General features: G+C 49.3%; 6 protein-coding genes across 6 annotated transcripts; 4 read left to right on the forward strand and 2 right to left on the reverse strand.

Moving 5' to 3' along the window:
* Positions 1-15: 15 nt before the first annotated feature.
* Positions 16-1,299, reverse strand: UHO2_01634 (uncharacterized protein; the record flags this gene model as incomplete). Its single annotated transcript, XM_041559071.1, has 1 exon — positions 16-1,299. One exon carries the CDS (start codon positions 1,297-1,299, stop codon positions 16-18), a length of 1,284 nt encoding a protein of 427 aa, XP_041415005.1.
* Positions 1,300-1,579: 280 nt separating this feature from the next.
* Positions 1,580-2,689, forward strand: UHO2_01635 (uncharacterized protein; the record flags this gene model as incomplete). Its single annotated transcript, XM_041559072.1, has 1 exon — positions 1,580-2,689. One exon carries the CDS (start codon positions 1,580-1,582, stop codon positions 2,687-2,689), a length of 1,110 nt encoding a protein of 369 aa, XP_041415006.1.
* A 281-nt stretch (positions 2,690-2,970) lies between these two features.
* Positions 2,971-4,521, reverse strand: UHO2_01636 (uncharacterized protein; the record flags this gene model as incomplete). The annotated part of the gene is made up of 1 exon (XM_041559073.1): positions 2,971-4,521. One exon carries the CDS (start codon positions 4,519-4,521, stop codon positions 2,971-2,973), a length of 1,551 nt encoding a protein of 516 aa, XP_041415007.1.
* A 931-nt stretch (positions 4,522-5,452) lies between these two features.
* On the forward strand, positions 5,453-6,349 carry UHO2_01637 (uncharacterized protein; the record flags this gene model as incomplete). Its single annotated transcript, XM_041559074.1, has 1 exon — positions 5,453-6,349. The coding sequence occupies one exon, from the start codon at positions 5,453-5,455 to the stop codon at positions 6,347-6,349; it is 897 nt and encodes a 298-aa protein (XP_041415008.1).
* Positions 6,350-7,459: 1,110 nt separating this feature from the next.
* On the forward strand, positions 7,460-8,176 carry UHO2_01638 (uncharacterized protein; the record flags this gene model as incomplete). The annotated part of the gene is made up of 3 exons (XM_041559075.1): positions 7,460-7,710; positions 7,744-8,063; positions 8,097-8,176. The coding sequence occupies 3 exons, from the start codon at positions 7,460-7,462 to the stop codon at positions 8,174-8,176; spliced, it is 651 nt and encodes a 216-aa protein (XP_041415009.1).
* Positions 8,177-11,527: 3,351 nt separating this feature from the next.
* Positions 11,528-14,074, forward strand: UHO2_01639 (uncharacterized protein; the record flags this gene model as incomplete). Its single annotated transcript, XM_041559076.1, has 1 exon — positions 11,528-14,074. The coding sequence occupies one exon, from the start codon at positions 11,528-11,530 to the stop codon at positions 14,072-14,074; it is 2,547 nt and encodes an 848-aa protein (XP_041415010.1).
* Positions 14,075-14,089: the final 15 nt, after the last annotated feature.

Raw genomic sequence — 14,089 nt, forward strand, 5'->3', positions numbered from 1 at the left:
CCCTCCGCGCAACCTCTACATCAACTCTGGATCCAACCTGGCTAGAGGACAATAGTAGCGGTCGAGAGTCCAATACTTTTGCTTTACCTGTTCCCATTGCTCCTCTTTGATCTCCGGTTCGATGAGCTGCCAATTGGTAGTCAAGCCGATCTCTCTTAGATCTGACTCGCTTATTCTCGTGTAGACATCGTAGAAGAATTGATTCGTGCCACCGAGTCCGTGGAAGAAGCTAAACCTACTCTCTGGACCATTGAGTAAGTTTGGGAGCGATTCGAAAAAGCGTTTGATATCAGAATAGTCTTGCGAGTAGGTGTCCCAGTAGATCGCATCGAATGTGCCTAGGGCCGTCATCCGAGCGATATCTTGTTCCGAGTCCGAGTCTCGGATGAAATCCTCCCATCTACCTTGAAAGATTTCCACTCCGGGTTTTTTGTCGAAGCCGAGGGATTTGGCGTGAGCGATGGCGTCAGGGTGAGCTTCAATGATGACGTGTCGGGTAGGGTTGTAGCTTTGGATAATAGAGTCGATGATTCCGAGGCCAAAACCTACGTTGAGGACGGATAGAGAGGTTTGATCTGCTGGGATTGGCGGTGGGGAGAGGAGAAGGGAGGTGGAGAGTTTCATAATGTCGGTTTCCCATGGCGCCATGACCATGTTGTTGTCCTCATCCAAGCACCTTATTTGTCCGAGGGAGTCAGGGAGGAATCGTAATGGAGTGCAAAGGTATTTGGCTGTATCGTTGGCGACATCGAGTGAGCAAGGTTTAAGGGTGATTTGCCTTCCGTCTGCGCTGGTGATGGCTCTTCCTTCTGTTCGACGTTTCTTTGCGTCAGTGGGACTCTCTTCTTCGATGTCCTCCTCGGCCTCTTCTTCGCTATCATTTCGACCTTGGAGTGCGTTGAGAAGAAAGATTTGCCGAACACCCTCTTCAAAAATGGCTTCGTAAACCTTTGTATAGTTTCGTGACCACGCAACTTGGGCAGCAGTAAACCCATTTGCGTCGACGGCATTCCATATCGCTCCATGTCTGAGTAACACTTTTACCACCTCCAAATGTCCACCTTCTGCTGCGAAATGTAAGGCCGACCAGTTGGCGGAGGAAGGGTCTTCATACCATACATCCACTCCTCCTTCGTCGTCTTCTTCGGGTGAAGGGGAGGAGGAGAGGAGGGATTTGACGAGGAGTAGATCACCGGCTTCTGCGGCGAGATGAAGTTCGAGGTTGCGTGCCATTCGGGAGGGAGGCAGGAGGGAGGAAAGTTCCTGCGCTGCAGCGGCGGCTGAGGTGGATGCTGTCATTGCTGGCAAGCGCTTGATGCTCTGATGGAGTTGGGGAGCAACAAAGGCTCCCAACGATTCGGGCAAGACAAGGTTCTCGGTTGAATTGGCCGAGATCCGAGATTCTGATTTCCAACCGAAGTACAATGTTAAATTCTGTCCGAGCTCACAGAGTGTCGCTTTTCGGTCCAACTCTCCGGCAAACAGCGAACCGGCAATATCCGAACTGTGTTCCGGCTCATCTTACTCCCACCATCTTCCTCACCATCTTCCATATCAAACCGCCTCTCTCTCAGCAACAATGCCAAGTCTACAAGAAGCAGTCCAATCTCGCCTAAAGGAATCGACGATCACGGGCACTTGCGCCACATACACGGGCACGATCGATACGACATGGTGTATCGGTTCGGTTCCCCAAGGCGGCTACTCTCTCTCCCTTATCCTCAATGCTGTTCTCGCGTTTATGCGGACACCTGAAGTCGCTTCGACCGACGTTACATCCCTTTCGCACCACGATCCTTTGCTACTGAGTGCGACGTATATCCAAGCTGTCGCATGGACCCCATTCGAGGTGCGCATTCGCGTTTTAAAGCGGGGTAAAAGCTTGAGCAACATTCAAGCAGATCTCTATCAAGACGACCAACTGCGCATCACCACGCAAGTTCTAATGACCAACTTTGTCCTTCAAAAGGAGTCGGCCGATAAAAGCCGTGTTGGCAGGGACGCCGATGATGCAACTCAAAACGGTTATACTCTAACCTCTCGTTCTCAATGGGCCCCTTCATTCCCCCTATGCCCACCGTCGGCTTGTGAGCCTGCCATTTACTTTGACGAAAGCATTGAAGCCAAGGGCGGTAAAAAGTTCGGCTTTGGTAAACTGCTAACCACCTGCTCAGACGGGAAACATGTAGAATCCACACTGAAAGGCAACACGCTAACCTCTGGCGTATATTACACGCTCACTCCCCACCCACCGCTAAGCCTACCGCAAGATCAAGTCAAGAATGGAAGGCTAGCAGAGGGGATCAACTTGATTCCTTTTCTAGCCGACATGTTTCTAAGTCCACCGATGATGATTGCAGGCAAACACGAGCCTCATTGGTATCCAACGCTACACTTAACAATCGAATTCAAAAGACAAATGCCAAGCAACAAGGTCGTCGATAGAAGCGCCACCTACAGCAAAGGCAGATTTATGATCAATGGCCAACACGAAACCGATGGCGAACTCTGGTCTCACCCCGACGATGCCAACCTATTCGAAGGGCAGCAAGCTGCAGTACATGTCGTCCAAGGACAAGGAAAAGCGAGCAGGGTGGTTGGAAAAAGTTATATCTTGGCAATTGCAAGACAGACAGCCCTGGTATTACCCTTTGCTGTCAATGTCAATAAGACCAAGGCCAAGCTGTAGATGCAGCCACCTATAGATGATCGATAGAGGAAAGCTAAAGCGACAAGAGACGCAATCGTGTTTGTGCAAGAGCAACGCGAGTGAGCAAGAGAATCACTGATATTACAATGCCAGAGAGAAACATCGAATGTGCAGTGAACAAGATGCCTGTTGTCAATGATGGTGGTGTACAAATTGAGTGTTCTTGTCTGTGGGATCTGAGCTTGGTAGGCATATTGGAGAAAGGAGCATGTATGGTGATGAGACAAGGTGAGTTGGCAGGAGAACGTTGTTCGGAAAGCTTAGTTGGCAGCACGGGGAGCAGGACGACCGGCACCACCACCACCACCACCACCACGCTGAGCACCACCTCTTCCACCGGCACCACCCCTACCAGCACCAGCACCACCTCGTCCACCTACACCAGCACCAGCACCAGCAGCATTTCCCCTAGCGTTAGCAGCCGAAGCAACATTCTTCCTCCTCTCTTCAATGTGCACAATGCAACGATTCTTACCGACAGCTACACTACCCTTAGCGGCGGCCTTGCGAGCAGCTTCGACACTGGTGAACTCGGCGAAAGCGCAGGAACGCTGAGCAATGATCTGAACATCCTTGACCGTGCCGAATGCCTCGAGAGCTTGACGGAGGGAAGCATCGTCGACCTGATCAGCAACGACGTTTTTCATGTAGACCGAGGCAGAGGCTGTACCGGCAGTAGTGGCAGCGGCAGGCTTAGCAGGGGTCGAAGCAGCAGCGGGAGTGGGAGTGGGACGAGAGGTAGAAACACCCTTGGCTTCGGTAGAGACGTTGGATCCCCAACGAGTGGCGTCCGAGGCGGCCAGAGTGGCCCAGGTCTTTGGCTTGGGAGGAGCGGTGGGTTGAGCAGCAGCAGCAGCAGTGGCGGTCCCGGTCTTGGCAGCTGCAGCGGCGTCTTTAGCAGCACCAGCACTCTTTGGAGCAGAGGTGGCAGCGGGAGCCTGGTCAGCCTCAAGAGCAGTAGTAAGCTTGTCGTCGACACCGACATGATCAGCCTCGGCCTTGGTAGGCTCAGCCTTGGTAGAGGTAGCTACAGCTTGGGCGAGAGGAGCAGGATCGGTGGAAGAAGACTTGCTCTCGGCAGCTTGGATCGCCTTAGCACCGGAGGGAGCGGCGGCGGCGGTCGAGGAGGAAGAAGTCGAGGAGGAAGAAGGAAGCTTCGGCATAGCATTGGCGTTACCGATGTTGTTGACCTCAATCTGGTGAGGAACCTGGACGCGGTTCTTGTCAGCCTCATCAATCTCATCCTGAATGGCCTCGTCGACGGCCTCAGCCTCGGCCTCGATCTCGTCGTCATTCTTGAGATACCTGAAGATGTCGTTGAGAACAAAGTAGCCGTTTGGCTGTTCAGCCAAAAAGAAGGTCTGAGCGAACTTGCACCATGCTCCACCGTTGTTGCTCAGTTCGCCAAGGACTTGAACGAGAATACCACCGGAAGCAGAGCTCTGCGAGTCGACGTTCGAGACAAAGACTTTAGCGTCCTGGAAGTTGAGGCTGGTGATCTTGTCGTGGATCTGCTGCTGACCGAAGCAAGGCGAGGATTCATCCTGTTCGGTGCCGTGAACCATGGTGGATTTCTTGGTGAAGAAACAGTGGAGACGACCAGGATTCTGGTTGAGGAAAGTGTAGTATTGCGTGACAAAGAGCCATCCTACCTCGGAAGGCTGAACGGCGGGTTTGGTTGCGCCATTGTTGTTGTTGTTGTTGTTAGCAGGGGTGACGGCGGAAGAGGATGCTGGGTTGTTGTTGTTGGTGGTGGTGGTGGAGGTGGTAGAGGAGGAGCCGTTGGCGGCGGAGGCGGTGGCGGCAGACATGATTATGGTGGTGCAAGACGGGAGAGGATTTGACGAGCTGAAACCAAAGGGCTCAGGTGATCTTGCCAAGAAAGTGCGAAAGAGATGCTACGCCCTTGGCTATCGAGTGACCGTTGGCAGAGTGAGATAAGAAGAAGAAAAGAAGAGTGATATGGAAGAGAAGAGAAGAGAAGTGTGTGATTGTGATGGTGATGGTGATGGTGATGGTGATAGTAATGAATGATCGAAGGATTGCGCACTCTTCTCAAGATCAGACGCTCTCTTTGCGCAGGAATGTGGGAGAAAGCGTTGGAAGAAGGGCGCTCATGTTGCAAGTAAAGCCTTTCTTTCCGCTCTCTCCCTCTCTCTCTCAATCGAATGCCACAAGTAGGATGGATATGGGTGATGGACAGCCTCCCAGCAACCAACCTGATCGCTCCAGAGGCACAAAGCAAGACCAACAAGCAAGACAGAACATGCCAAAGTGGATGGCGGCAAGGAAGGATCATGAGAAGGTCGTACAAAGCAACTTACGGCTGGCATTCTATTCGCACGAGAAGGAGAGTTGAAGATGTGTCAGCAACTCAAGCAAGATGCACGTGTCACGGCCGAGACACCAAGGCACAGGAGGCTTACTTAAGCGAGAAGCACAATGAGATATACAATTGTTGTCATGGCAACAGCTCAGTGGCACTCAGTATCATAGCAACATAGGAGTATGAATGAAGTGACATGTCCCACCTCAGATAGGACTAGAGTGGCAAATGGAGTATATATATGTGTTTGTCATTTAGGTTCACACTATGAAAAACTAAGCATTACATAGAACATACGACTGTTGTTAAAGGGAGTCTGATCATGACCCCAATAATGCTGCATATTAATTGTTATCTTCAATTGATTAAGAGTCTGAAGAAGCTATCACTGAGCCAACCAAAACTCATCAACAACAATGGTAGAAGACACCAAAATAAGGAACAAAGGAAGCAGAAAAGGCAAGAACACCCAGGTTTGGGTAGACAATGATGCCACAAATGAGAATGAGCTGGAGGTCATCAACAATGAAGCCAACAAAGACACCAACTCTGACTCTGACTTCGATGATGGCAACAAGCAATATAACTTTTGCACCCTAGCAAAACTCCTCGAACCCATGCCAAAGCTCACATCATGCAGCTATTATAGCTGGAGCACTCATGTGAAATCTTTCCTCCGATCTGTGCCCCACGCGATGAAACATCTCGAGGGAACATATGACAAGAAGCACCCGAAATGGAGCTGCTCCCTCGATGATGCTTTAATTAATGCCCTGCATGGAACAATCGACACTACCAGAGAACACAATGTAAATTACCTTGTTCTAGATGTAATCAAAGAGTACCTTACTTTCAATCAAGTATGGAGAAAGATTGAAAACAGTCTCACAAACGAAGCCACCAAAACGTCTCACAGACTTGCACTCATCTCACAGCTCAATGATACAAAGATGTTTCACTCAGATGTCAGAAAGCTAATTCAAGAGATCTGGTCCATACAGACTGAAAGCAGCCTCCTCGGCAAACCATTTGCCAATGATACATTGTTCTTGGCTCTGCAAAAATGCACGATCCGGCATCCAGTGTATAAGGAGACAGTCACTACTGTCCATCAAATTGACTTCAACACCCTCACCACCACACTAAGCATCCAGCAGACCACTGTCAAGAGTGTTCCCATGCAAAAGATCGACCCCCAACAAGCCAGCGCTAGAACTGCTGGCAATGATGATCAAAATGAACGGACTGGAGAGATCGAAGCTGAGGCTGACAACAGCCACATGAGCTCGAGGAATGCAGGCAGACCACACTGAATCCGATGCTGGATCTGCAAGTGACCTGGGCATGGTATTAGCCAATGCGACACCTCAGTCACCATCCCCAAAGACTCCTGCCTTGCTAAACCTAAATAGGAAGTGTGGTGCTCCCTCACCCTCCCATTGAAGTGGCAAGACCCCCCGAACACAAAAGAGACAGCTCATTGGATCTTGGATTTGGGGGCAAGTTATCATATGGTCAACAACTATAGCATGCTCATCCATCCAAGAACTTGCCGAAAGTGGATAATTACTGCCAGAAGCAAGGTCTTGGAAGCGGCAGCTATAGGAGATGCAAGCATATCAACAGATTACGGGGAAATATCTCTACAAAATGTATTATATGTGAAGCACCTTAATGTTAACCTTCTGTCAACGAATTCATTAACGGATGAAGGAGCACGAGTGATATTGGACACAACCGGTGGTCAAATTTTTCTAACAAATGGCATGACACTTAAGATTGCAAAGAATCGCGAGTGAGGACTTTTGGAGTTCTGAGGTGACACATGGCAAGAAAGTGTGATGGCCACATCAACACCATTGTTTGAAGGCATTGATGAGGAGTTCGAGCATATTGAGAATGAGCTGAAAGTTTCGAAGCAACAACTATGGCATGAGCATCTTGGACACCCAGGAAGGGATAAAACTAAGGCAATCACAAGCAAGTTAAAAGATAAGCATACCATGGAACTGGATCCAAACACCACTCTGACATGTGAGCAGTGCATACAATCCAAGAGCACAAGTGCTCGAATGGGGCAAGGTAGCGGCGAAAGAGCTGTAGGGCCCCTGGATCTTATCCATATCGATCTAATAATAGATTCATCCCACATGACAGAGTACACATGCATGTTAGTGCTGGTCGATGACCATAGCAAGTATGTATATGCACAGCCATTGACATGAAAGAGTCATGTGTTTATGCAACTCAAAAGGATTGTTTTGTTTCTGGAAACACAGATGGATCGGAAGCTAAAAGCAATCTAATCCAATCAAGGAACTGAATGGAGAAGCAATGATGCATTGGAATGGTTGCTAGAAAGGGGCATAGAGTGGCAAACCACTGTAGGATACAACAGTAAACAAAATGGATGGGTAGAGAGAATGAACAGGACCCTTGGAGAAAAGACAAGGACATTGCTAATGCAGAGGAGACTACCCAAGAAGTTCTGGCTGTATGCAATCAGAGCTGCAGCATTCAAAATAAACCTCACTCCGAGTGTTGATAATGAATTACCTTACCAAGTCATGTTCAGCAAGTCGCCAGAGCAAGCTTTAAGACTTCTACGAGTGTTTGGTTGTCTGGCATGGGTAAACATACCCAAAGTCAAATGGGACAACAAGAAACTGGACCAGTGAGCTGTCACATCCATTTTCTTGGGATACAGTCTAGAGAGAAAGGGCTGGCTATTCTACAGCCCAGACTATAATCTGAACATATTCTGGAGCAATTCAGCAAAATTCATGGAATCAAAGTGCTGGTCAGACAGAATGGAGTGGCAACCGGTTGACACAAAGGCACCCCCAGCAATGATGACAGAAGAGAATTTTGAAGATCTAGGATACAACAAAGAAAATATATTTGACAAAACAGATGAAGGGCCACTACAAGAATACATGGATATGGAGACAGATTCGGAAGAAAGATTAAGTGGAGGAACTGCGGAAGTGATGGAACAAGGACCAATCGCCAAAGCCCAGATTGACAGTAAATCTTTCGGACTCGTGGCGACGTGACCAGAACAGAGAAAGAACCTGGACCCAACCATACATGAAGCAATGAATGGAGAAGATAGAAAGCACTGGGAAGAAGCCATGTGAAAGGAGCTGGATGGATTAGAAGCGATGGGCATGTGGGAGATCGCCAACCTCCTGAAGGGCACAAACACTGTCGACACACATTGGGTACTCAAGATCAAAATGGATGCAAACCTCGTGCTGACAAAGTTCAAAGCCCAGCTCATGGCATGAGGTTTTACCCAATGCGAGGGCATCGACTACACAGAGGTCTTTGCACCAGTAGTGCCCATCCAATCCATTTGAGGGGTGATTGCTGTCAGGGGTCTCGCGCCTGAAACCCAGGTCGGTCCGTCGAGATACTCGGTGACTATCAGACTGTGCGACAGCTATTGTCTCGGTATCGGTGACTATCAAGTTGTGCAGTGACAGCGGGTGGCGTTCGTGGTATATACTATCGTAGGTTTCGGCTGACCTCTGTGGACACTCCGTTCAGGGGTAGCTCGGCACGATCGATATCAATGTTATGATGACACCAAGGTCTGGTGTGAGTGTTAATGATGATGAGGTTGATGGTGTTGGTGATGGGATTGGTGATGTCGATGATAATGAGGTTGATGGTGTTGGTGATAAGGTTGGTGGCGTCAACACGAGTGTCCAGTGTGTTGACTTGATGCTTGAAGTGATCCCCGGACCGCAGTGGACTACTGCCTTCGGTTCTATCTATATCCGGACCGCTAACCTGCTATGGGCGCCTTCGGACGTCAGGTAGTGGTGATACAACACACACACTACGATGAGGAGCAACCTTGATAGATTGCTGCTATGCTGACTGAAACTAATGTATACTTATGCTGAAGTGATAACTAGTTATGGTGAGTAGAGTGGATGGGGATCCACTCGACCTATGATGATGAGAAAGCATGGTTATATACCTCTTCACAGCATTGCCAGCGATGCTGCTCCTGCTCTCTCTCCAGAGAGTACCTTCTTCATCGAGTATTGCTCAGGGGCCTCTCCTGCTTAGCACCCCTGTGCCTCTTGTCGACACTGCTCCTCCTCCTCATGACCTGGTGTCGACTCCTTCGACACTGCTCCTCCTCCTTTGATCAGTGACAGTTCCTTTGGCTCTTGTCTCTCGAGCCCCTGAATGGTAACCATCTGCATGCTCCTTGAGCTTGGTCCTCTTCGTGGCTTGTGCTTGGCCCTCCTTTGCATGTGAGTCCATAGGAGTCCATGGTCTCCATGGAGACTGCACTACGACCATGCTCTCTACTGGTGTCGACTAGGTCTTCGATACCCGTGCTCCTTCCATATGAACCCATGACCCTCCTGCTTCTTGAGCATCCAGGCCCATGACAATTGCCATTGCAGCAATATGAGACTGGGAAATAGACTCTATTGATGTAAAACAAGCATACCTGAACTCTACTATACACCATGATGTATATCTAAAGCCCCCAGTAGGAATCAAAGTACCACCTGGAAAAGCTTTGAAGGTAGTGAAAGGACTGTATGGTCTGAAACAATCGGGCTGAGAATGGAACATTGAGTTAGACTCACATCTCTGGATGATTGGTTTTCATTGCATGCTGAGTGCACCATGCTTATATTCAAGAGGGACAGGCGACAAGATCACGATCATCACAGCATACATGGACGACATGCTGATAACATCACCCAGTCATGATGAGGTAGACTGCACCAAGTGAGAGATCATGGACAAATGGGAGACGCAAGACAACGGGAGAATCAAAGAATTTCTGGGTATCAAGATCACACATGATAGAAGGCAGAGGAAGATATCTCTGGGTCTAATGGCATACATCAAAGAAATGGTGAACAAATGGTTAGGAGGAGCAAATGAGAAATCTTGGGTACCTATGCTGAGTGTAGTGAATGTCGCTGGAGGTGAGAGATGTGACCCTCAGTGAGCAAAGAAGTACCAAGAGTTGGTTGGCCAACTATTATGGGTCTCCAACACAGCCCAACCAGATATTGCCTTCACCATTGGTGTATTATCATGATACATGTTGATCCTGATTGACAGTGCATGGAAGGCAGCTATTCACATGGTAAAGTACCTGAACCAGATGAGTGAATATCAGTTACACTTAGGGGGGGAGGCAAATGAGCACTCGGATACACCAGTAATGATGTATACCGACGCAAACTGGGCATCCGACCCCACAAATGGACGAAGGAGCACCTCGGGGTCAATAACATATGTGTATGGATGCCCAGTGAGTTGGAAGTCTCACATTCAAAAATGTGTAGCATTGTCAGCAGTCAAAGCAGAGTTTGTCGCCGCTTCTGAAGCAGTGCAAGAAGCATTGTTCTTCTCATATTTGCTCTGGGATTTGGAGATCACAGACATTCAGCCCATACTATACACTGATAGCCAGGGATGCATACAGGTGAGTAAAGATCCAGCCAAACACTGGAAGTTAAAGCACATTGACACACAGTATCACTTTGTCCACAATCACATGCAAGAGGGCAATGTGGCAATCAAACATGTTGGGACAGCAAACAACATTGCAGATGTCTTAACAAAACCTTTACAGGGTCTTAACACCTCACGATTGGCTAGGATGATAGGGCTGGAGATCCTGCCAAAGGGGGGAGTTGAAGATGCATCAGCAACTCAAGCAAGATGCATGTGTCACAGCTGAGACACCAAGGCACAGGAGGCTTACTTAAGTGAGAAGCACAATGAGATATATGATTGTTGTCATGGCAACAGCTCAGTGGCACTCAGTATCATAGCAACATAGGAGTATGAATGAAGTGACATGTCCCACCTCAGATAGGACTAGAGTGGTGAATGGAGTATATATACATGTTTGTCATTTAGGTTTGCACTATGAAAAACTAAGCATTACATAGAACATATGACTGTTGTTAAAGGGAGTCTGATCGTGACCCCGATAACGCCGCGTATTAATTGTTATCTTCAATTGGAGTCCATTCGCACGAGAAACGGCACAGCTTCGATCGCTGTTTTGCATTTTCTAGTCTCCTCTCAGCTCTGGATACAAATCTTTATCCGGAAATACAAACAAATTCCCGGCAGAGGAAGCGCGCAAGTTTCGCACGGTCTAACATTCCTGGAAAATCCCCATTCCCCAGTTTCTTTGATCCGTACGAGAGTGACAGAGACGTGTCCGCAAGGAACAAACACTTTCCATCCTCCTCCTCATCCTCTTCCTCCTCCTCCTCCTCCTCTTCCTCCTCATCCTCATCCTCTTCCTCCTCATCCTCTTCCTCCTCATCCTCTTCCTCCTCAACCTCTTCCTCCTTATCCTCTTCCTCCTTACCTCGTCCATCAAGGACCACATCCGGAACAAGCTTTGCGATCACGCATCATCTCCCTGGAACCACCCTGGCAACCCACTCGCCACAACATCATCGGAACTGTAATGACTCTTCACCATGGAGATCAACGTGGATAACGCAAAGCAGCTCCTTGCTCAGCACGAGAAAGAGCTCAGCGCTCAGTCACACGCATTCGAAGAGGAACCCATCACTTTGGCCACCTCAGCTGCCAATGGTGCTGCTTCCAATGTCACCCCCTCCACTGCCGCTGCCAGTCCATCAGCGCCTTCAGCAGCCTCAGCCCCCGCCCATGCAGCCAGCGCCCCAACAAGCTCTTCTGATTCCAAAGCTGCCGACACTGGCGGCCGAATGCAACTCATCGACCAAGAGCAAAAGTTCAACTCCTCCCAATTCGCTCCCAGTCTTCAAAACTGGGGTCTTGCAGATGCAGGTTTTGGTTACGATCTCTGTGCCGTCCTCGGTTCGCAATCCACCGGTAAATCCACCCTACTCAACAAACTCTTCGGAACCAACTTTGACGTCATGTCTCAATCCGCCCGCCAGCAGACCACAAAGGGAATCTGGATGTGCAAAGCTCGTAAAATCAACCTCCTCGTCATGGACGTCGAAGGTACAGATGGTCGTGAACGTGGCGAAGATCAAGATTTCGAACGCAAATCTGCTCTCTTCTCCATGGCCTCTGTTGAGGTGCTTATTGTGAACCTGTGGGAGCATCAAGTCGGTCTCTATCAAGGTGCCAACATGGCTTTGCTCAAGACTGTTTTCGAGGTCAACCTTGCCCTCTTCCAAGCCAGTAAAACCAAAACACCAGGAGCCAAGGATAAGACTTTGTTGCTTTTTGTCATTCGTGATCATATCGGCGTTACACCCTTGCAGAATCTTTCGGCCACCGTCATGGCCGATTTGACCAAGATCTGGCTCTCGCTTTCCAAACCTGACGGCCTTGGCAACTCGCAAATCTCCGACTTTTTCGACTTTATGTTCACCACCCTACCGCACAAGATCTTGCAACCTGCCGAATTCGACAAAGCCGTCGATGTGCTGCGCAATCGCTTCGTCGATCCAAACGACCCCAACTTTGTCTTCAAGACGCAATACCACAAGCGAATCCCCGCCGACGGTTTGCCCCACTATCTCGAGTCCATCTGGGAACAGGTCATGACCAACAAGGACCTCGATTTGCCCACACAGCAAGAGTTGCTTGCCCAGTTCCGATGCGACGAGATTGCAAACGCCGCCTTTGGCACCTTTGCAGCCAGCATCAAGCATTTCCGAAAACACATCGAACGAGGTTCCATCTTGGAGACCTTGGGTCCTGATATGGCACTCCATCGTTCCACTGCGCTCAGGGAGTTCGATCGCGATGCAGGCAGGTATCACCAAGATGTATACAAGAGGAAACGTCTTGATTTGCTCGACAAGCTCAATAGTTGCCTTTCGCCCTTCTTCCTCGGTCAGCTCAAGAACCTTGATCGCCACATGCTGCAATCCTTCAAAAAGAACGTCTTGGAACGAATGCGAAACGAGACCGACTACGATTTCGGCCAGGTGGTTTCCAGCGAGAAATCCTCCGCTCTTAGCCAGTTCTCCGCTGCTGCACAAGCCCTTCTGCTCGCAGATACCGATTGGACTATTGATGACGAGCTTGCCCAGCTGGACAGCGAAATTCAATCGATCAGCGATACGATGCGTGTCGAGGAGACCAAGAAGATGGTCGCTCAAATCGAGCGGACATTCAAGAAAAACATGGCTGAACCTGTCCAAATGGCTCTCAACAAGCCAGAGCCGGATATGTGGGATAGAGTTCTCACCGCCTTTCGCACCACGCTCGAGCAGGCGGAGGCGACGTATTTGAGGAAAGCAAAGAGTTTCAACTGCACCGAAGAGGAGAACCAACATGCATTGGTGGTCTTAAGAAGGAAGACTTGGCTCAGTCTCAAAGCCAAGGTGGACGAAGAAACGGCGGATTCAGTGATTGCAGCCAAGTTGAGGAACAACTTCGAAGATCGATTTCGCTATGATCAAGCTGGTGTGCCCAGAGTTTGGAAGCCAGATGACGACATCGATTCCGCCTTCCGCAAAGCTCGAGATGAAACCCTATCGCTTATCCCACTCTACTCCAAGATCAGCCCTCAAGACTCTTTTCTCTCCATCGACCTTGCCTGCACCTCGGACTGCCACCCAGCGTCTGTCTCTCTGGACGAGCAAGAAGACTTTGATTTCCCTTCAACGCTCACTGTCCTTTCCGAGGCTCGCAAAGCCGAAATCAGCTCCCGCTTCCGCAAAGAAGCAGATGCACTCTACGTCGAAGCCAAGCGATCCACCGTTCCTAGCATGGCCCAGATTCCCCTTTGGATGTTCGGTCTGATGGTCTTTTTGGGTTGGAACGAGTTTATCGCCGTCATTAGCAGTCCTGTTTACTTTACCTTCTTATTGATCCTCGTTGCAGGTGGATATGTCGTTTGCAAACTCAACCTCGCTGGTCCGTTGGCGAGTGTCGCAAAGGCGGTAGGCAGAGAAATTCACAGGCTCGCACATGATCAGTTGAGAACGCATTTCACTCAACCCATTCCACAGCCTGCCCTGTTGAGCCAGTCCAAAACCCAGACGAACACAGAAGAGATTGCCTTACAGGACAAGTGATAACCCCGCCCACCT

Source organism: Ustilago hordei (genome assembly GCF_900519145.1).
Source record: "Ustilago hordei strain Uho2 genome assembly, contig: UHO2_contig_03, whole genome shotgun sequence".
Lineage (NCBI taxonomy): Eukaryota > Fungi > Basidiomycota > Ustilaginomycetes > Ustilaginales > Ustilaginaceae > Ustilago > Ustilago hordei.